General features: G+C 45.6%; 1 protein-coding gene across 1 annotated transcript in view; it reads left to right on the top strand.

The window, feature by feature from the left end:
• Positions 1-20953, top strand: part of LOC143028725 (dynein axonemal heavy chain 3-like) — a 123580-nt gene extending 102627 nt beyond the window's left edge. The window contains 16 exon segments of the mRNA XM_076191095.1: positions 686-847; positions 1272-1411; positions 2209-2386; positions 2912-3054; positions 3890-3953; positions 4643-4850; positions 5899-6160; positions 7617-7778; positions 8705-8867; positions 9156-9344; positions 9762-9970; positions 10707-10860; positions 13867-14091; positions 16207-16359; positions 17786-17938; positions 20783-20953. Coding sequence (XP_076047210.1) covers positions 686-847; positions 1272-1411; positions 2209-2386; positions 2912-3054; positions 3890-3953; positions 4643-4850; positions 5899-6160; positions 7617-7778; positions 8705-8867; positions 9156-9344; positions 9762-9970; positions 10707-10860; positions 13867-14091; positions 16207-16359; positions 17786-17938; positions 20783-20953 — 2736 coding nt within the window.
• The last annotated feature ends 732 nt before the right edge of the window (positions 20954-21685 follow it).

The following is a 21685-nucleotide window of genomic DNA, read 5'->3' as shown; positions in this document are numbered from 1 at the left end:
AGAGAGACTTCGACCTTGGCAGGGATTTTGATCTCGACAGTGACCTCAACCCTGACAGGGACCTTGGCCTCGTCAGGGACTTTGACCTCGACAAGGGCATCGACCTCGACAGGGACTTCGACCCTCGACAAAGACTCCAACCTCGACAGAGACTTTGACCTCGGCAGCTACATCGACCTCGACAAAGACTTTGACCTCGACAGGGACTTCGACTTCGACATAGGCATCAATCTTGTCAGAGACTTTGATCTCTACCTCGGTATCGTCATCAACTTTGAAGGTAGACTCTTTGACCTTTTAGTGAGCAATCGTGGCCGTTAGGTGACTGAACTATGTCTACTTCCTTCATTTCAGCGGTCCCCGTGTAAATGATATAATTAAAGTGTTGGCCAACTGAAGGCAGGCAGGCAGACACCGAGCTGAAAGGGGCTCGATCAAACTCCCAACACCTTCTTGACGGTGTCGCCCCCTCCACCTCAGTCAGTATGAAGTCTCTAACCAATGTCGCCGTGTTGAAAGAGTCAAGGGCTGATGGGCCGTTGACTCCTCCCTCACTAGGGAGACGCCCCTGAGCTGAATGAAGCCTCCTGGCGTCATTGGAATGTCCCTCACCCTCTCTCCCTCTCTCTCTCTCCTTCCTTTCTCGTTCTCATTTTTCCCTTTTCTGCTCTTCCTTCGCCCGAAGTCGATCCGGAACTCTGAGGCGAGCGAGGAGGTGGAGGACCGAATCCGGCTCCTCAACAGCCACCTGACCAAGGGACTCTTCCAGTCTGTCCAGCGCTCCCTCTTCCAGAAGGACAAACTCCTCTTCTCATTCCTTCTCTGCCTCGGCATGCTCAAGGTTGAGGTGAGTGCGAGTTTATCAGTATATCACCACGTCAGTATATCAGCATAACAACATAATTGTGTAGCATGATGCCATGTCAGTGTGTTATTAAACCATTATGTCAGTAGAGTATATTGAAATATCAATGTATCAGTATATATTTCATTATATCAGTACATCAGTGTTTCAGTGTAACAGCATATCAATGTGTTGGTGATGTATCGATATAGTAGTATGTCAACATGACCTTAGGATTGCCTCGACAGGCAACAAGTGTCGTTATTGTATGTGGTCGTTCACTGGCAGAAGCCAATGATGTGTCCACTAAAGTAAGATTATTCCGACAATTTAACTCCACCCTCTGAGTCCACCTTGTTGGTCTACCTGAGGTGTCCTTGTTCTCTGACTCTCTGTCTCACTCTCTTGCGTGCCTCCGGCCTGTCAGGGGAAGGTGTGCCCGGAGGTGTGGGCCTTCGTGCTGACCGGGGGGAAGGGCCTCCTGGACAACCCGCACCCGAACCCAGACCCGAGCTGGCTCCCGGATCGCGTCTGGGCTCAGGTCGTCCAGGCCTCCAGGTGCTCCAGGTGAGTGGCGCTGACCGACCGACCGCCTTGGGGTGGGGATGGGTGTGTGTGTGGGGGGGGAGGTGGGCGTGCCGCCTGGTCTTTCGCTCACCCCCCCCTCCCAGAGTCTCCTGCCGCCGCCTCTGCAGGAGAGTCACTCACCGTGTAGGCGAATCACACTCCCTGTTAAGATAAATGGATGTTGTCCTGCATCTTATCATTGCCCCGCCGAGACCCGTCTTTAGCATGTTACACCTAAAAAAAAAAAAATTCTGGCTAGAGGCAGATTGTTTTTGATAATTTCAGAGGAATCTCTAGGTCTTACTGAACTATATAGCCGCCACCATGACATTATCTCGTATGAATACACACACTCACACACACACACACACACACACACACACACACACACACACACACACACACACACACACATACACACACACACACACACACACACACACACACACACACACACACACACACATACATATATATATATATATATCATATATATATCATGTATATATATATATATATATATATATAATATATATATATATATATTATATATATATATATATATATATGTTTATGTATACATTTTTATTAACCACAGTACACTTTAATTCTAAGCCATCAACATCGGAAATACTGTGGAGGCGCATGCAGAAATTGAAACGTGTATTAAAGTGCACTGTGATTAATAAAAATGTATGTCTAGTCACTGGGACCCATTCAGTGTTGTACACATATGTATGTATATATATATATGTATCATTGTTTAGCAAAGTGTGACACATTCCGGGATCCCGTAGGCTTGAGGGCCTTCAAGAAAGTGTGTCTGGCGACCCGGAGTCGTGGCGACAAGTCTTCGACTCGCCGGATCCTCACCGGATGAGCCTGCCGGGACCCTTCGGCGCCCGAGTGTCCGGCCTCGAGCGTCTGGCCGTCGTCAAGTGTCTGCGCCCGGACAAGGTGGTCTTGGCCATCCAGGTAAAGCGCCCGGAAACACCCCGACGATTTGATCTAGTTCCGGGGAGGGAGGGAGGGAAGGCGGGAGGGAGGGAGGGTCTATTCGGGGTCCTTGATCGACCGAGACCCCAGCGATCCCGGGGTCACTTCATAGCTGAATAAAATCGCCTGGATTTAGCCAGAACGAAGACGTGCAACGGGCGTCACGGGAGTGTCGATGTGAGGCACAAAATGTCCTGGCTGGCGACGACAGGAACAAAGCTCCAAGCGCCATCGAGTGCAGAAGGAGTTACTAAAGATGGGCTTTTTCTACTGACGGGTTACTAAGGAGGTGAATAGAATAGCCTGGAGAGCGCCAAAATAAAATTTTAAATGTTTTTTGGGTACGCAATTGCTTATTGTAGGTAGATAGGGTCATCTTTGTTTGACACTTCCATCTACTCTTACTCTGAATGTGGTGAAACATATGTCATCCTTCTCTCCTCCTTCTCCTCCTCCTCCTCCTCCCCCTCCCCCTCCTCCTACCTCCTCCTCCTTCTTCTTCAGGACTTCATCGCCGGCCAGCTGGGCGCGGAGTTCGTGACGGCGCCCCAGTTCGACCTGGGCTGTTCGTACGACAACTCGACGTGCCGCAGCCCCCTCATCTTCCTCCTGTCGCCGGGCGTCGACCCCGTCGCTTCACTCCTCAGGTCAGGACCACCGCCTCTCCCGCCGGGAAGGGAGGAGGGAGGGAGGGAGGGAGGGAGGATGGGAGGTAGGTTGGGGAGATATTAGGGAGGATGGGAGGTAGGTTGGGGAGATATTAGGGAGCTAGTATGGGAGGCAGGAAGGAATGTGCCTAAAGAAATAACTTTGTTATATGTTTAATATATATATATATATATATATATATATATATATATACTGTATATATATATATACATATATAATATAAAAATAAAAAATATATATATATATAAAATATATATAAAAATATATAATATGTATATATATATATATATATGTGTGTGTGTGTGTGTGTGTGTGATGAATGGTTTAGACAGATGAGAGACCCAGTCTCTCATATATATGTGTGTGTGTGTGTGTGTGTGTGTGTGTGTGTGTGTGTGTGTGTGTGTGTGTGTGTGTGTGTGTGTATGTGTGTGGTGTGGTGTGGTATGGTGTGGTGTGGTGTGGTGTGTTCTATGTGTGTGTGTGTGTGTGTGTGTGTGTGTATGTGTGTGGTGTGGTGTGGTGTGGTGTGGTGTGGTGTGGTGTGTTCTATGTATGTGTGTGTGTGTGTGTGTGTGTGTGTGTGTGTGTGGTGTGTGTGGTGTGTTCTATGTGTGTGAGTGTGTGTGTGTGTACTGTGTCCTATGTGTGTGTGTATGTGTGTGTGTGTGTGTGTGTGTGTGAGAGAGAGAGAGAGTGTGTGTGTGTGTGTGTGTGTGTGTGTGTGTGTGTGTGTGTGGACGTGTGTGTGCGCGCGTGTGTGTACATGCACGCACGTTTACATACATAGCAATCACGCCTGGGTCGTTGCAGGTTTGCCAACGAGCGCCACATGAAGACCGAGGACGTCCACGTCATCTCCTTGGGTCAGGGTCAGGTCAGTACCACGGCTCAGGTCAAGCTCTCAGATATTCTTGCCACCCCTGTTAAAGGCATTCTCATCCTACCCATAGGCTCGTTTATCTTTTGTATCAAAAACTCACGGCATGGGTACAATGTCCAAATCAAAGGAAAGGTAGTGAAATATCTTGGATATCTCTAATTAGAATATTCAGAATTTCTCTATGGAAAAGGCCCATGGAGAAGATAAGGTAAGATATAGGTACATTATTCTACTAAATCTAAAGTCAAATATCATACCAAGTTCTTGATGAACTGTTTGTTACCTGAAAGTTAAATACATGAAACTTTTTAAACTTAAGTCTGATGTATAGTTTCGGACTTGATTTTTAATTTTCCCCCTCAGTCGCTATTTCAAATAGAGAGAAAAATACTTACGAGATGCAGCAAACCATCTTACCCTACGCCTGTTCCCGTTTTGCCTTCTGTTTGTAATTGGGAATGAATTGTTGCCTCGAATCTTATTAACCGAAAACCCACACTGAGGACACTGATCACCTCACTGCCCCACACTAACTGTCCCTAGACAACAACACAGTATTTCTTCCTTGAGTGACCTATTATGACCCTGCCCGGTGGCCATTGCCAGTTGTCTGGGAGCCGTGGGTCTACTCCAAGAGACGAAATGATCGGATAATCTCCTTCTCCCCGACCTCCCCCCTCCAGTGCGAGAGCGTGGAGTGGGTACTGGAGCAGGGCGCCGAGAACGGGTGGTGGGTCGTCCTCCAGAACTGCCACCTTGTGGAGCCGTGGCTGCCACACCTCGAGACTCTCTGCCACCGGACCCTGGAGGCGGAAACCACACAGGCCCAGTTCCGCCTCTGGCTCACCAGCTTCCCCACGCCCGCCTTCCCCGTCTCCCTTCTTCAAGACGGTGAGTGAGTGCGTGCGTGCTCTGGGCGTCTCTCGCGCAGGTTCCTCTTGTTCGCGCGGTTTCCTTGGGTGCCTCCCGCACTCCATCAAAGACCCAAGTTGCCCTCTCCGATGAGCCTTGGTCATTCGCTGTATCTTTCATTTCACTATCATTGTCTCATTCTATAGTTAAGGTACATATTTTACAGTTTCTAGTTACGATGCTCCAGGTCAGTGATTCCAGATTATTTTCAACTATTACCCCAATCATTATAAAACCAATCTTGGCAAAGAGTTCGTTACTGTATGTCATATTGTTGTTATTTACGAGTTGATATGAAATAAACATAAATCTATTAACTTGGTCTTAATTGGGTGGGTGGAAAAAGAGAGAAATGTGGGTTGAAGGAATTACTTTCAGTTTACTAGACACCCTTTCATCTAAGAGACAATATTATCTCGTAACACTAACATTATCTCTGAAAGAATTGAGATTAATATGAATAACTTCTGAACCCATAAATTTTTTAGTTAACTTGGTATGGTACTTTGCGCCGAGTATGGTACGCTTAAATATTTCGTTCTGGTTATAGCCAAACAAATTCATTCTGCTTTGAGGGAAACCTAAACCCTACCTGAGTACAGGTGACAGTGAAGATATAGGTAGGCTTTCCCAGCGGCTCTCAAGTTACGTTTCTTCAAGACGCAATGAAGAACGTATTAGGTAGACTCTCCCAGAGTCTCTCAAGTTCCGTTTTTTAGAGATGCAATGAAGAGCATATTAGGTAGACTCTCCCAGAGGCTCTCAAGTTCCGTTTCTTAGAGATGCAATGAAGAACGTATCAGGAAGACTCTCCCAGAGGCTCTCAATGTTCGTTTCTTAGAGATGCAATGAAGAACATATTAGGCTGACTCTCCCAGAGGCTCTCAATATTCGTTTCTTAGAGATGCAATGAAGAGCATATTAGGCTGACTCTCCCAGAGGCTCTCAAGTTCCGTTTCTCAGAGATGCAATGAAGAGCATATTAGGCTGACTCTCCCAGAGGCTCTCAATGTTCGTTTCTTCTTAGGCATCAAGATGACTAACGAACCACCTCGGGGTCTTCGCGCCAACCTCCTGAAGTCACTCCAGAGCGACCCCTTTACGGACGAGACCTACTTCGAGACGTGTCCGGACCCGCGACCTTTCCAGCGGCTCCTCTACGGACTATGCTTCTTCCACGCCCTTCTTCAGGAGCGAAGGAGCTTCGGTCCGATGGGATGGAACGTCGCTTATGAATTCAACGAAGCTGATCTTAGGTTCAGCGTAGCACAGATGCAGGTATAATTATTGTGGATGTTCCTTTGATGTTGAGTGAGTATACATGGTACAGTAGTAGCAGATAATCATGGTGGACAAGTCCCGCGAGCATTTCATCTCTCTGAGGCGGTCATAGGAAAGTATGTGTAAAGTGTCCAGTACTGAGGTTCAACCGTAGGACCGCCACTCAAAGTGATTTGATCCGGCTTGATAAGGTTCTATATTGGAATGGCTGTGGTTGTGGGGGAGTCTGAAACCAGTAGTGCAGTCAGTTCGACCACACTGATGAGGTGTTAGAACTGAAATGCCACACTGGTGCAGAACACCTCTGATGTCCGCCGTTGCAGAGGGAAGTTTGGAAGCCATTAAAGTTCGATCTGAACAATTGCCATAAGAAAACGCCCACTAATTACGCCGTTCTCCTTCTCGTGATCACCAATCGGGAGATACAGAGGAGGGATGCGGGACTTAACTGCCAAGGTAATCTGTTCCACGTAAAATGTGGCGAGATAACCACTCAGAAGGATATATTAGGTGATGTTTCTTCCCTTCTGAGATTGAGTTTATGAATTATGACATCCCCAATACACGCACGCGTGCACACACAAACACACGCACACACACACACACACACACACACACGTACACACACACACACACAAGCAAACATACACACACACACATACACACACACTCACACACACACACACACACACACAACACGCACGCACATACACACAACACGCACGCACATACACACACACACACACACACATACATACACGCACACACTCACGCACACAAACACACACACACACACACACGCACACACACACTCACCTGCCTGCCTGCCTGCCTGACTGACTGACTGCTTGCAAGTCTGCCTGCCTGCCTGCCTGCCTGCTTGCAAGTCTGCCTGCCTACATATTTACCTACTTGCTTGTCTGTGTATTTACCTACCTGCCTTCCTCTATGTTTGATTACATATCTGTCTGCCTACTGCAAATCTACCTACCTACCTGCATGTATATGTACCTATCTACCTGCCCTCCTGTATGCATATTTACCTACTTACCTACTTGCTTGTTTATCTGCCAACCTACCTGTCTGCCTACTTGTCTACTTAGTTGCCTGTTTGTATGTCTGCCTGCATGTATACATACAATTCTGCCTACCTACATGTATGCCTGCCCACCTATCTGTATGCAACTACTACTTAGTAGTTGCATACATCATAGGCATGCACACAAATGCACATCATCCCCCGGGCGACTTCGACTTATCTCTCACCAGGTCACCAGATAACCCACCCTGGCGATAGAAACAGATCGTGAACCTATCCCAAGACGCAACACTGGACTTGAAGCAGGTGACATTCCTCCTCCTCCTCCTCCTCGGACGAGGACGAGGAACCCCCGTCCCTGATGACTTCATTTTGTACCCTGGACAGATGATCATGCAAGAATATGGAAGGAATGGAGGCAGAAGTGGAGGCGAGGGTCCGGCACAGCTGGAGGAGTCCCTAGAGGCCCTGGAGTATCTGACGGGGGAGTGTGCCTACGGGGGCAAGGTGACTGACGCAAGGGACCGTCGGCTCCTGAGGGCGCTGCTCCGTAACTTCTGCAGCGTCGACTTCGCGAAGGAGGACGGGTGGGTCTCCGTCGTTTTCGCTGTTTTTTCTCTTTTTTTTCTCTCTCTTTTATTCTCTTTCTTTTTAACTTGCCTGAACTTGATGACATCTGAAGACCACTCTACTGGTCGCTTTATGAGTATAGCCAATGATGGTAAATGTAATAAGAGTGGCCCCTTTTTTGAGGGGAGCACTTTGTTGTTACATACAGTTCCACTTACTGGAAATCTCTAAAATTTGGATATCTCCATTATTTGTAACAAAGAAGTCTGAAATCCAGAATATTACGGATCTCGTAAGCACTCTTTGGTATAATTTTAGAATGTGTTCTATCTTTGAATATTGTCAATATAGTGACTTTAGTCATTCTCAATACAGACCTATATGTATTTCGAATATTTAAAGATGGTATGAAGATGTTAATTTTCTGTAGTTCTGGACCTTCTCCTGGGCTTTGTGGGAGATTCACGGTAGAATAGAAAAGAAAAAGAGCAGAATCTTCACAGCTTCACTGTAGCTGCCAGCTTCCTTGGGAGTTTCCGTAGATCTCAATGGGAAGGAATGTTGGAATGTTGTTTGACCTGTGTCAGTTCGTGACTTTCTGTGTGATCGGCCAAGGGAGGAGGAGGAAGAAGAGGAGAAGGACGAGACGAGGAGGAGGAGGAGGAGGAGGAGGAGGAGGAGGAGGAAGAGAAGGAGGAAGAGGGGGGTTGGGGAGAAGGAGTAGGAAGAGAATAGGAAGCAAGCCATCGCCGGTTGTCTTTCCCTATGTGTAGAAGAGGCAGCAGAATGATGGATGGATGCTGACAGCGGGAGAGCTCTCCGGATCCGTCCGGAGGCCAAGTCCCGGCATAACGGTGTTGAGGCAAAGGTGTTGCTGGGGCGGGCTTCTGCTTGTGCTTCATGCAGATGAAGATGCAGTTCCAGAAATGGCTCTGTTTTCTAGGTATCAAATATGTGGTCTGGACGAGTACCAGGTACCGGCACTGCACTCCACGTGGCAGGAGTACGTGGACCACGTCGTCGATCTTCCCCTGGCCTCCTCACCGAGAGTCTTCGGCCTTCACGAGAACGCAGACATTGCAAAGGACAAGCAGGAGGCAGATCAGGTAAGAGTGGGGAGTAGGAGGCCTAAGGTCCCAAAACAAGAAGAAGCACAGGAAGGCTTAGTCCCATCTTTCCTCACTCATGTGTCTATTAGCCGAGGATCTGCCTGACAAAAAGAAAGAAAAACCTTTTGACTGACGGAATGTGGGTAGTGCCAACTGCTCGGCCACTAGTCTCAAGCTCTTTACATGTATATAAAGTCCACACATAAAAACACTTTCACTCTAATGACTATGGTTGTTTTGAGTACAGTCTAAGGCAGATAAAAAAACTTGTCGAACTCTGTGCAGCTCTTCCAAGGACTTCTGACCTTGGAGCCTCAGCAGGGCGAAGGACCCGTCGCCACCTCGTCCTCCACAGTCATCCTCGAAATGGCGTCCGAGATTCTGTCCCGGCTTCCTCCCCAGTTCGACCTGGAGGTGGCAGAGTCGAAGTATCCACTCTGTGAGGAACAGTCACTCAACACTGTCCTCAGGCAGGTGAGGGTTGTTGGCCTGTCTGTCGACCTGTACTGGAGATTTGTCTTTGGAGACTTTTTTTCCTTCTGTCTCTAGCTGTCTACCCCTATCGCTCTCACTCTCTCTTCCCCTGGCTCACACGTCCTCTTACTCTCTCTCTCTCTCTCTCTCTCTCTGCTCTCTCTCTCTCTCTGCTCTCTCTTTCTGCTCTCTCTCTTTCATTCTGTTCTCTCTCTCTCTCTACTCTTTCCTCTCTGCTCTCTACTCTCTCTCTCTCATACTTGTTCTACGCTTGGTTGCATCTGACAGCTGTTGGTGTTCTTGATAGATGGCCTTAACCTCCCGCCTAATGAGATATGATGTCACCCTTTGAGCCTTTCCGCCCCGTGTCACCCGCGCGAACTGCGTCCCCCTTCTTCTTCTTGTTTACCCTGCCAGGAGCTCCTCCGGTACAACCGGCTGATCGCGACCGTCAGGGCGACGGTGCGAGACCTGCGGAGAGCCGTCAGCGGCCAGTCCCTCCTGTCGGCCGAGCTCGAGGAGACCTACCAGGCGCTGGTCGTCGGGCGGGTGCCCTCGGCCTGGGCGGCCCGGTCCTACCTCTCCCGGAAGGGCCTGGCCTCCTACGTGGCCGACCTGACCCACAGGTGAGACCGAGGCGAAGGTAGTTTCCCATCTGGGGCACACGGAGGAAGCTGTCCTTTTCTTGCCTTGGACTTCATTCTTTGCATTTCATTCTACTGTATTCATATTATTTTTCCTCTGTTTTATGTATCTGTTTACTTGTTTACTTATTCATATATTGTTATTATATTTCATCTAAATTCGAAATCTAATTTTCAAGAGGTCCGTAGACATTATATGTTCTTTGTATATAACTACTTTCCAGTAAAGATTGAGAGAGGAGACGCTTGCACACTCTTATCTTGAAAGAGTTCACTCATTGGTTCTCGATCTCTTCTCACTGATGGCTCCTTCGGACTTGTAACTTACCTCTTCAACCCTCGCAGCTCTTATTAGAAAATAAAAAATATTCTATTCCATTTCTCGAGTCGACCCATCTTGGGAAAGTTTTTGTCTGGTCCACGATGGAAGATATAGAAGTCATTGAATAATTCATAATATGGTCATATACTATTTAAAATTTTAAAAGGAAGGTCATATAGTATTTTATTTTGTATGATATAAACAGGTTAAGATTGACGCCGAAAAAAAGTCCCAAATTGGATGGAAGGATGAAAAACCTCTTTCCAAGATCATGTGTGCAAACGTCACCCTCTACCTTCAATCCTTTTGCATAATCATGCAACTGTACACAAGTTGATGTACTCCTAATATTTGTTTTCAATGATTATATTATTTACACCTGAATCTCCCCATCAGGCTCAGGTTTTTCCAACGATGGCTTGAAGAGTCGGTTCCTGATGTCTTTTGGTTTTCTGGATTTTTCTTTCCGCATTCCTTCCTGTCCGCCATCAAGCAGAACTTCGCACGACGACACAAAATTCCCATCGACAAGATTTACTTCCAGTTCAAGGTGACTGTCGTGTTGATACATACAGATAAAACTAGATTAGGAAAAATAGGTAAATCGTAATTCAGGGTTGACTTCATAGTTTCTACTTATTTTTTAACTCTCGTAAATTCGGAAGCCCGAACTCACTTTCTAGTTTTCTCTTATTTTTTAGATATTTTATAGAAAACGTAGACATCTCGTTTTGGCTAACAATGACTTTAAAGTATGCTCCCAGTGTAGTTGTTAAAATGAAAGAGTGAATCAGCAGCAATGTACAATCAAAATATGAGGGGGAGTACCATGAAATTAGGTGTCCGCAATCTTCGCCCTTCTCCTCCTCCTCCTCCTCCAGCCCTGTGTAGCATACCTGACAGGTTTCCAGGCAGACTCCAGGTCCATTCCCCACCGCTTCTCGGCAAAGACGATTTATAGGAGAACCAAATTCCACTGACATCATCCACTCTGGCAGCTAGATCATAAACCAGAAGTGGAACCTTCGATGGTAGGACAAGTTCACCTACCATACGTCTGCACCATCGAGAACATCCTAGTTTGACGCACAATCTCTTCCTGTGATGATTCTACGCAGAGACTTTGTGCTGAAGACGTTCAGATGCGACTTCAAAACCTGAATTGGTGATGGCCCATATCTCGTATTCCTACAACAAGCTCGGGACCACAAGAACTTTGAAGACTTTAGTTACACAACACTGAATACTCCTGTAGATATTATCTATGACTCCGTAGATCTTTCCCAATCATCTCGTGACTTGCAGGTCATGAGTCATGGATCTCACAACCCAAGATGAGTGAATCCCCACAAAATCTTCATTCTCTCCACATGCATCAACCTACCGTTGGCGATATGGTTATAACATTATTACCATCTTGATACACATAGCTCTAACCAAGATCAATGACTAACCATGGATAAGTTACTGTCAGTCTCTCCCGTCCCCTTCCGTGCGGGGACACTCTTTTACCTAAGTAAGATCGTTTGGCGTCAGCCAAGATGGAATAGATTGAATACGTCACCGTAGTAGTCGGTAGTTTTAACCACTTCACGATGACACCCAGAACAGGATCCTTTGGGGCCTGAGGGAGTCAACATTAACACGTAGGATGATTCTCTCAATTTCAGTTGTACTGTTAGATAGCTAACGAACTGAACACATCTCCCTCCGTTGCAATGATAAACACACGTCAAAAATACGGACGTAATGTCGTCGTAGATTTAGAGCTTACGTCGAGGGGGGGAGGTCACTTTACTTACAGGCCAATACCGATCCTCACGGTTTGTCCGAGCAAGACCTCATGCATCCGCTCTTCCCATCCCAGACAGCCCCGGGCAGAAGGAGTCGACTTGCCCCAGCCAGTCTTGCAGGACCGCCATTAGTGGGAACCACTCATGATTGCACAGTAATAAGAGCATTATTTAACGTGTCTAAAAAAACTCTTACTACTTCTGATGAAAATACAGAGGTTGATGTTCAGGATACACTTTACTTTCGATCTAGTCAGGGATCACTTTTAGGAGCTACTCATGGGTTTGAAAGCAGTGACGAGAATGAAGGCTGGTGCATATCTGATGGTATTCATACCCGCCGGGCATCCATTGGGAGACCACTGAACGACTCTACCAATTGAGTACCGATGAGCTGCCGGTTGGTAAAGAGGCAGGCTGCTGCTGATGCTGATGCTGATGCTGCTGGGCAGAAGAAGGTAAATTCGAAGCCCGCTCGGGCCATCCTTGTTTCCAGGCGTCGGTTGCCTAAAATGACCTCACATGCCTTCACACCCCCTGTAACATTCTCCTCGGTTGCTTGCCTCTAGAAGCACAATGGGGCTCCTGGATTTGACTGGTTGGGTGTGACTATTATAAGCAAATAAACTCCGCTCTGGATGAACTTCAACTCTTCCTGGGGCATTCCAAAGTGGCGCACTGAGTGATATCAGGTCAGACGTAATATGTATAACTTGAGCCTGGAAGTAGACCCAGAGGGAGACCTCGAGTGAGATGGATGGATGGTGTGGATGCGGAGATGGACAGAAGAGGAATAAATAAAGCAACTTGGATGGAAGCAAGACAGGACCGAGGGGCATGGAGAGCATTATTGTTGGCGGACCAGAATCTACACGAGGTTCAAGATCCAGCGGAGCAAAGCAAGCAAGAGCATAACTTGTACAAGTATAGGATTTTATGTTCAGTTTCCATCTCATGTGACTTAAGGAAAGAATTATGTTTGGAGGTTTTCACGTTCTGAAGAAATTATTATTATTATTATTATTTTTTTTTTTTTTTTTTTCATTTATTTTCCTGCCTCCAAAACAGGGAGAAATCCCTGGAGATGACTCCAGATTGGCTCGAAAGACGTTTGAGAGTAAACATAAGTGAACTTTGGGGAACTTGTACATACCCTCAACCTTTGCACTCTCGTCATCACGAATATGGAGAGAGAGAGAACTTTATGCAATGATCTCACGACTACAGTGTGTGTGTGTGTGTGTGTGTGTGTGTGTGTGTGTGTGTGTGTGTGTGTGTGTGTGTGTGTGTGTGTGTGTGTGTGTGCATTCGTTTGTCCGGGGGAGGGAGAGTGGAAGCTCCCCACCCAACAGAAAGAAGCGGGAGAGGCAGATAGGGATCCATCGGGGAATGGGGCGTATATCCGCCGCCGAGGATGTGCATCGGGTCTCCTCCTTTTGATTGAGAGCGGCAAGCTCCGCCTGGTCCGGGCGGCGCCACAAGGAGGCCCCTGATTTCGAATCAACGCAACTTGTTTTCGAATTCCCGTCCGGACAAGAGAGGAACCCCGCCCCCCCTTCCCCCCTTGCCGCCCCCTTCCTCTCGTCTTTTTTTTTTTTTCCTCTCTCCTCCTTTCCCTCATCCTTTTTTCGTCTCTTATTTTTTCCATTTTCTCTTTATATTTATATATCAACTCATCCTCTTTCCTCTCTTTGTTCTCTACCTCCTCCTCCTCCTCTTTTTCCTTCTTCATTTTATTTCCCACTCTCCGCCTCTGGGCTCAGGTCATGGACACAGAAGTCGAAGACCTTTTGGAGGAAAGAATCCGGACCAACTTTGTCGAACTGCCGGAAGTCATCGAGCAGCTGCCGTCGCCTCAGATGCAGGGGGCGAGGATCTGTCACCTCGACACGGACCTCGAAGAGGAGGACGACGAGGAGGAGGAAGGAGCGGTCTCCTTGGAGAGTTCTTGCAGCAACGCCGGCCCTGCCAAAGAAAACGAGGAACGGGTAGGTTGACATCACGCTACAATTTTTTTTCTCTCTCTCTTTTTCCCTCTCCTCTCTTCTCCTTTTCCCCCTTCTCTTTCTCCTTTTCTTTTCATTTCTCTCAAAATAATATGTGATGTGATTGTGCATACAAAAATATTTCTCTAACTTGACACATGGATGTAGACAAAAGTGGAAGTGGTAGTAAACAGCTTCCTTCTCTGTATGTCTGTCTGACAGTCATGAACTACGTGACGGCCATTACAGTTGTTTTTTTTTCTGATTTTTTACTTTAGCATTTCCTTTGCTCAGTATTATTTTATTAACTTTTAAGTGATTTCTAACGACTATCATCGCCCTTCCTCCATGTTACACTGTGTATGTCGTCCCTGGATTGTGTATCTTTTCCAGTTGTACAGATGCAGTCGAATAAATCCTTTTAATTTAGCCTCGACTAACCAGGTAATATTTGGTTCATTTGCTAATAGGTCTCTTTTCTATTCTAACAAACCTGGTTGACAGCAAATATATGTGACTTTAATTTCCTTACCCTATCTTATGAGCAGCGTTTTTATTTTTGTCTTTGATATCATTTCCTTACCTTTGGTTTGAGACACTAAAGTTCCTAACTTTCAATCATTTAATTGACGTTTTCTTGGTCTGATTTGGTCCTGGTGGGTTCTCCTATTTTTTTCCATCATACTGTTTTTATCCTCATTCAACTGTTTTCTGTAACGAATTGTTCCATTTTCTATACTCGTTTATTGGTTTGGGAATTTTCATATTCGACTTTCGTTTTAAGATTGTGAATTCGACAAGATTTGTCAATATTTTCACTTCAACAAATACCTTTTTTACTGTTTTGGCTATCTTCTTGAACCCAAGTATTTTGTTTTGCCATTCATCTCCATTTTCCTCTGTGTCTTCATCTGACAATATTGCTATTTCTGGCAAAGAATGGATAATATGTTTATTGGTGATATCAATCGGCAACTTTCAAGGACGGATGCGTTTTTGTTTTTGTTTTCATCAAAAGAATGACGGATGCCTTCCCAATTATTTGCCCTCTGTCAGGCCTTCCATAGACGATAGAGCTCCTATGTCGTACAACAAATATAATCTCTATCACGAATTAACCCCAATTCCTGTACTTACAAATGGTTACATATTCCCACGACAGCTGAAAAGCCTGTTTCCCTAAATAAATAATAATGAAATAATGAAATTGTTTATTGGTCACGTAAATTACATGAAATTTGTCTTGTGTGTTTTCATAAGAAATCGAGGGCAATCATACATAGATGAGATACTACAATCTTACAGTGGTTATCAAAATATCATTTACACAAAAGCTAGAGAAATGCAAATAATTACCATCAGAGTTTCAAGCCTTAACAGTCTACCCTATGATATGTTTAATTTTTCCTCATTTAGGATTCTTATACTAGCTGGTACAAAGGATTTAGAAAACATAGCTGTTCTGCTTTTTCAGTGATCTCAGTCTTTTTCCTGAAGGTAACATTTAGTAACTGTCATTCAGTGGGTGGGTTGCACCATTGATAATTACATGACATCTTTGGATTGTACTCCTTTTGTATATGTCATGCAATGAAATCATGTTTTAAACACCCAGTTTTCCACAGGTACTCAAACCTGTGCTTGCTTTTGTGCGTGCGCGCGCGCGCGCGCGCGTGTGTGTGTGTGTGTGTGTGTGTGTGTGTGTGTGTGTGTGTGTCTGCGTGCGTGCGTGCGTGTGTGTGTGTGTGTGTGCGTGCGTATATGCATGTGTGTGTACGTGCGTGCGTGTTAGTGTATGTACACGTGTGCGCGTGCTTGTGTACGTATGCGTGCGTGCACTCATGTACGGTTTTTTTTTTTTTTGTCTCCCGAATGACCTCTCATGGTCTAAGAAGAAAACTTTTTTCTCTTCGTTCCCCCCAGGGGTTCTGTGGTTCCTCCCAAACTCACGGGAAGAAGGAAATGAAGGAGAAGAAAAAGAGAAAGAAAAGAGAAGAGTATGGAAGAGATAAGGAGAAGAGCAGCAGAGTGGGGGAGAGGGAGGTGGACAGCAAAGATGGAGACACTGACAAAGAAGATGGCGACGACGGTGACAATGATAATAATCATGATGATGAGAAAGAAGAGGCGGAGGGCGAAGAGGGAAAAGACAACAAAGAGAACGACGAGTATGAAGAAGACGACGACGACGACGAAGAAGAAGAAGAAGAGGACCTGGAAGACATGATCTCTCGCTTTCTCCCGAAGCAGACAGACGGGGCTTACGTATGGGTGAGTACTTTCCTTCCGTCCTCCATAACCCCCCCCCCCGCACAACCTACACCCTCATACGCCATCCTTCCTCTTTACTCTCCTTAAACCACCCCACCCACCACCCTACCACCACCACCACTTGGACATGTTCCTCAAGGGTTCCCAAGCCGGAGTTTTATAGACCAAATGATCTCCTCAGAGTGATGATGGTTTGAGGATGCCACAACAATCAAGTGCTTATTGTTGAATAATGGCTCGGAATTGTTCGAAAGAGTTTCGAGTAGTGTCGAACGCGACCCAAATCTGAGCTTAAATTTGGGGAGTTCCCCTTGACCCTTTGGATGAGGGCGGGGAGGTGGAAGGGGTGTTGTTGTTGAGTGTCACGGAGATGAATAGAATGCTCTGACAGCGGTGGTGCCATCAAGAAAAAAACTACAAGGCTCGACTGCGACCAGAGAGTGCCGCCATTAGGTACGTGAAATGGTTCGCCGCCGCCGCCGTCGCCGCCGCCAGGGGACACGCAAACAAGGGGAGCTGCCCCGGAAGTGGCTGAAATAGCGTCGGGGGTGGGGGGTGTGGGGCAGAGTTAGGATTGGAATGGTGGTGATCCCAGTGGTAGTAGTGGTAGTCGGAAGTGATGATGTTAGTTGTTGTTGTTGTTGTTGTGGTGGTGGTGGTGGTGGTGGTGGTGGTGGTGGTGGTGGTGGTGGTGGTGGTGGTGGTGGTGGTGGTGGTGGTGGTGGTGGTGGTGGTGGTGGTGGTGGTGGTGGTCTTGGTAGTGGTAGTAAAGGCAACATAACGATCGTGGTAGTGGTAGTGTGGTGGTGGTAGAGGTAATGATCGTGGTGGTGATGGTGTTAGTAATGGTAGTGGTAATGGTATTGGTGGTGGCTGTGGTGACTGTAGTGGTTGTGGTGGTTGGGGTGACTGTAGTGGTTGTTCACCTGCAGTGTCAATGGATTGTAACATTGGAGTTACAGAGGAAGCTGATCGACCTCTGACCCAAAGGTCCTCCCCTCAGCCAATCAATCGTCTCCGTTGCCGTGACATCACTGGCTCTTCTTCCTCCACCTCTCTGAAGAGACGCAGAGTGCGTGGTGATCTAATAGAGGTGTTCAAGTGGATCAAAGGCTTTAACAAGGGTGACACAAACAAGGCCATCATATTAAGACAACAGGGCCGAACTCGCAGTAATGGATTTGAGTTGGACAAATTTGAATTTAAGGAAATAGGCAAGAATTTGTTTACTAATAGGGTGGTCAACGAATGGAATAGACTTAGTAACCATGTCCTAGTGAGCGCTAAATCTATCGGTTGTTTTAAGAAAAAGTTGGACAACTTTATGGATGGAGATGGCAGGTGGTCATGGACATGGAACTACCTAGTGTAGGCCTTATGGTCTCTTGTAATCTCCTTCATTCTTATGTTCTTATGTTCTCCCCAGGGCCTCTTCCTGGAGGGCGCCACCTGGGATCGCCAGCTGCAACAACTGGCTGAGATGGCGCCCAAGCGACTCTACGACCAGCTGCCCATCGTACTGATACAACCAGCTGTTGTTGCAGATGATCTGCCCGACAACAGGTGCAGCTTTGACCAGGTACCGATGAGCATCTGTTTGATTTGGTGGTATGGAAGTATACGTACACATAGAAAAAAACATACGTACACGCATGCGAACAGGCATGCACACACACGCTCGCATGTACGCACACACACACACACACACACACACGCACACACACACACGCACGCACGCACGCACGCACGCACGCACATGCATACGTACATGCATATATCGGTGTGTCTCCGGGTCCTTCAATGACCTTTATCAGCCCGAAATGACCTGCGACAGCATTCTCTCGCAACGCTAATTTCTGTTCGAAAAGGAAAATCCCATTAGACTAGTGAAAGTTGGCATCATCGTATTTCCGAGGACTTGGAATTTGGTCGAAAAAAAATTCAATTGGCCGGATTCTCGCCAAACTGGCCACCACGGTAGAATGGCCCACCTAGGCCATGGTACGGCTATGGATACGGGCCTAGTGGCCATGGCCAGGAGGTGTGGGCCACTCCAATCTACGACCCCTCCCCGCCTTGTCAGAGCCCACGAGTTGCTCCGTTTCTCATCATCAAATTGTCCCCCGTGGTGGCAGGAGGGCAAGTGACGCTCTTCGTGCTGGAAGAGGAAGGCGCAGGCTTTGGTTGTGGATGGCCTCCAAAGCCATGGATGTGATCTTCTCTCGAAGAGAATTTTTTTTATATATATCTAATATATAAATGTCAATGTTTGTGCGTTTGTTACCTATGACTCAAAAACTACAGAACCGATCTTTAGGAAATTTGAAGCACAGATTCTAAGACGGATGTCATGCGGCGGCATATCTGATGTTGTTTTGAGGGGCTGTAAAAGGAGGCACAACCCCGCCCCCTCCACACACACACGAAAAGTCAAATATTTCCGATTTCAATGAAATTCGAATCATAAATATTAGACACCAGTTGAGAAAGATTTCCAAAATTTGAAATTATTAGAAGAATTTTAAGATCCCCTAAATTTGGGGCATTAAGACCCAAATGTAGACAATTTTCAAGAGTAAAAGCCGTTCAGTTGATTTTCATCAAAATTGGTGTGAGGATTCTAGGCATAAAGATGAGTAGCATTGCATGATTTTAAGACTCCCTGAGGGAGGGGATGAAGCCAAGATTTTTACACATTTTTCAGGAGCCAAAACCAATCTATGGATTTTCGTGGTTTGTATGAGTTTAAGCCCCTAATTTTAGACAAATTTCAGCCAACACCATTCTATGGATTTTCACGAAAACTAGAATTTGGCTAAGGCTGAGTAGTAAGGGCAATATATGTCTTTTTGCTTTTGATCTTCGTAAGGGTTAGCAAAATGCGGCAGAACCCCTGTGAAAATCCATATGCTCTGATTTGAATGGAGGTCTCAAGGGGGAAGAGCCACCCTTTGGTCAAAATTCACATATTTTCGATTTCGATTAAATTTGAACCTGAGAAAGGTGAGACGCAAGTCCACAAATACTCCCAAATGTTCAGAAGCCTTTGAATCAACTGTTATCGGAAGAGTTATTCCGACATTCCCCCAAAACTAAACCATTTACTGTTTCCTTGCCGAAGAACTCAAGTTATATCGAAGCACTGACGATTTCAGTTATCAAAACTATTACAAACGAAAAGTCCGCTTGACATTTGACCCCTTCTTATGTTGTATTTATGCTGACTAATTCTTTTGTTTAAATCTTTTCCTGTTTGGATTAGTCAACATAAATATAACATAGGAACAGGTAAAATGTCAAGCGAACTTTTCGTCTACCAAAAAGAACTCTCCCATAGTATTGACTGGGAAAACACAAAAGTTATTACATCATGTCATAATATTGTAGAGAGGAACATAATTGAGTCATGTCACATTAAAAATAGTTTTGAAAATAATATGAATTTAAGCTTAGGTTTGTATAAGTTAGATAATTTTATTATTAAAAAGATTGTAAATAATTCTTCTGGAATCGGAAACATTGGACCTTTCCCAGTTCCTCTACCACCATGTACATATTGTGACCTTTGGTCATTTTTTGTATCCTTTGTACCCTGATGATGTCTTGAATAGACGAAAACGTTCGGTATTCATTTCTTTTATTTTCCAAGTGGTTTCTGTAAGTATTGTTGTCACGTGTGCTTAGTGATTTGTTTTGCACACACACACACACACACACACACACACATATATATATATAACACACACACACACATATATATATATATATATATATACATTTATATCTGTATGTACGTGTGTATGTATATATATATATATATATATATATATACATATATATACATATATATATTTCTATTGAATAATACAGCATACTCAGCACTGGAAATCTTCTTCCTTAAACTTTCTATCCGTCTCGCTATTTTCCTTTCTGTGGGAGGAGGAGAGAACCCAATATCACCAAATAAAACCATAGTGATTTTGGAAATAAAAACAAATATATATATATATATATATATATATATATATATATATATATATATATGTATATATATACACATATATGTATATTTACATATATATTTATGTATGTATGCATGTGTATATGTATATATATATATATATATATATATATATATGTATGTATATTTACATATATATTTATATATGTATGTGTATATATATACATATATATATATATACATATGCATATATATATATATATATATATATATATATATACATATAAATACTTATATACGTATGCATGTATGTATTATATGTATATAAAATTTTGTGTGCTAATAGTCCCCTTAGCATAAAGTGATAATTTTGTTTTAGGCCGGGAAGTATTTTTGCGGAACTTTTGTTTGTATCTCTGTCAGGTGGCTGAGGATCCCGACGTAGGAGGAGGAGGAGGAGAGGTTCCAGGCCACTACAAGTGCCCGGTGTACCGGAGCAGCGAGCGGAGGGGCACGGTCTCGACCACGGGGCATTCCTCCAACTACATCTTCGACCTCGTCCTGCCCTCCGCCAGCACGCAGGACCACTGGGTCAAGAGGGGCGCCGCTGCCCTGACGCAGCTCGATGACTAACGCCCAGGTAATCGTGCTATTTTGTGCTCCTCTCTCTCTCTCTCTCTCTCTCTCTCTCTCTCTCTCTCTCTCTCTCTCTCTCTCTCTCTCTCTCTCTCTCTCTCTCTCTCTCTCTCTCTCTCCACGGACCACGAAGCAAAGAGACGGAGTCCGTCTAGTGTGTTTCTTTTATTGTCTTTCTCGTTTTCAAATCCTCATCTTGCTGCATCGGCTCTGACCCTGTAAGGCAGAAGGCAGGAGACCGGGATGACCCTTCATCCACGAGGAGCTAAGAGGAGGGGAGGGTGAGGGGGGGCGAAGAATGGTGGATGGGAGTGAAATGGGTGGGAGTGGGTGCTGGCCTTGGCTGGCTACCTCCCTTACAAGGGGTAAAAGGCCCTTGGTGGTATATACTGTAGACAGATGGCGCCCTCAAATTTTGCGGCTTGTCATCAGGTGACCTTAGTCTGTTTGAACACCCTCCTCCCTTCTCCTCCTCCTCCTCCTCCTCCTCCTCCTCCTCCTCCTCCTCCTCCTCCTACAGACTCTCTTAAACATGCTTCGGCTATTACTCTTCCTCCTCTCTCCTCCTCCTCTAACCTCCGCCTCTTCACTGGCAGCTGTCGCTATGTATTAGGCAGGATAGATCGAGTCCCACTTCGATTTCATGCGAAATCGCCCTCGAATTCCAAATGCAATCAACCACCCCACGAAGAGATAAGTAGGTCAAGGAGGGGTAAAGAGAGGAAGAGA

This window comes from Oratosquilla oratoria, chromosome 10 (assembly GCF_046742065.1).
Source record: "Oratosquilla oratoria isolate Oo_2021 chromosome 10, ASM4674206v1, whole genome shotgun sequence".
Classification (NCBI taxonomy): Eukaryota; Metazoa; Arthropoda; class Malacostraca; order Stomatopoda; family Squillidae; genus Oratosquilla; species Oratosquilla oratoria.
This window is presented reverse-complemented; position numbering and strand designations above follow the sequence as displayed.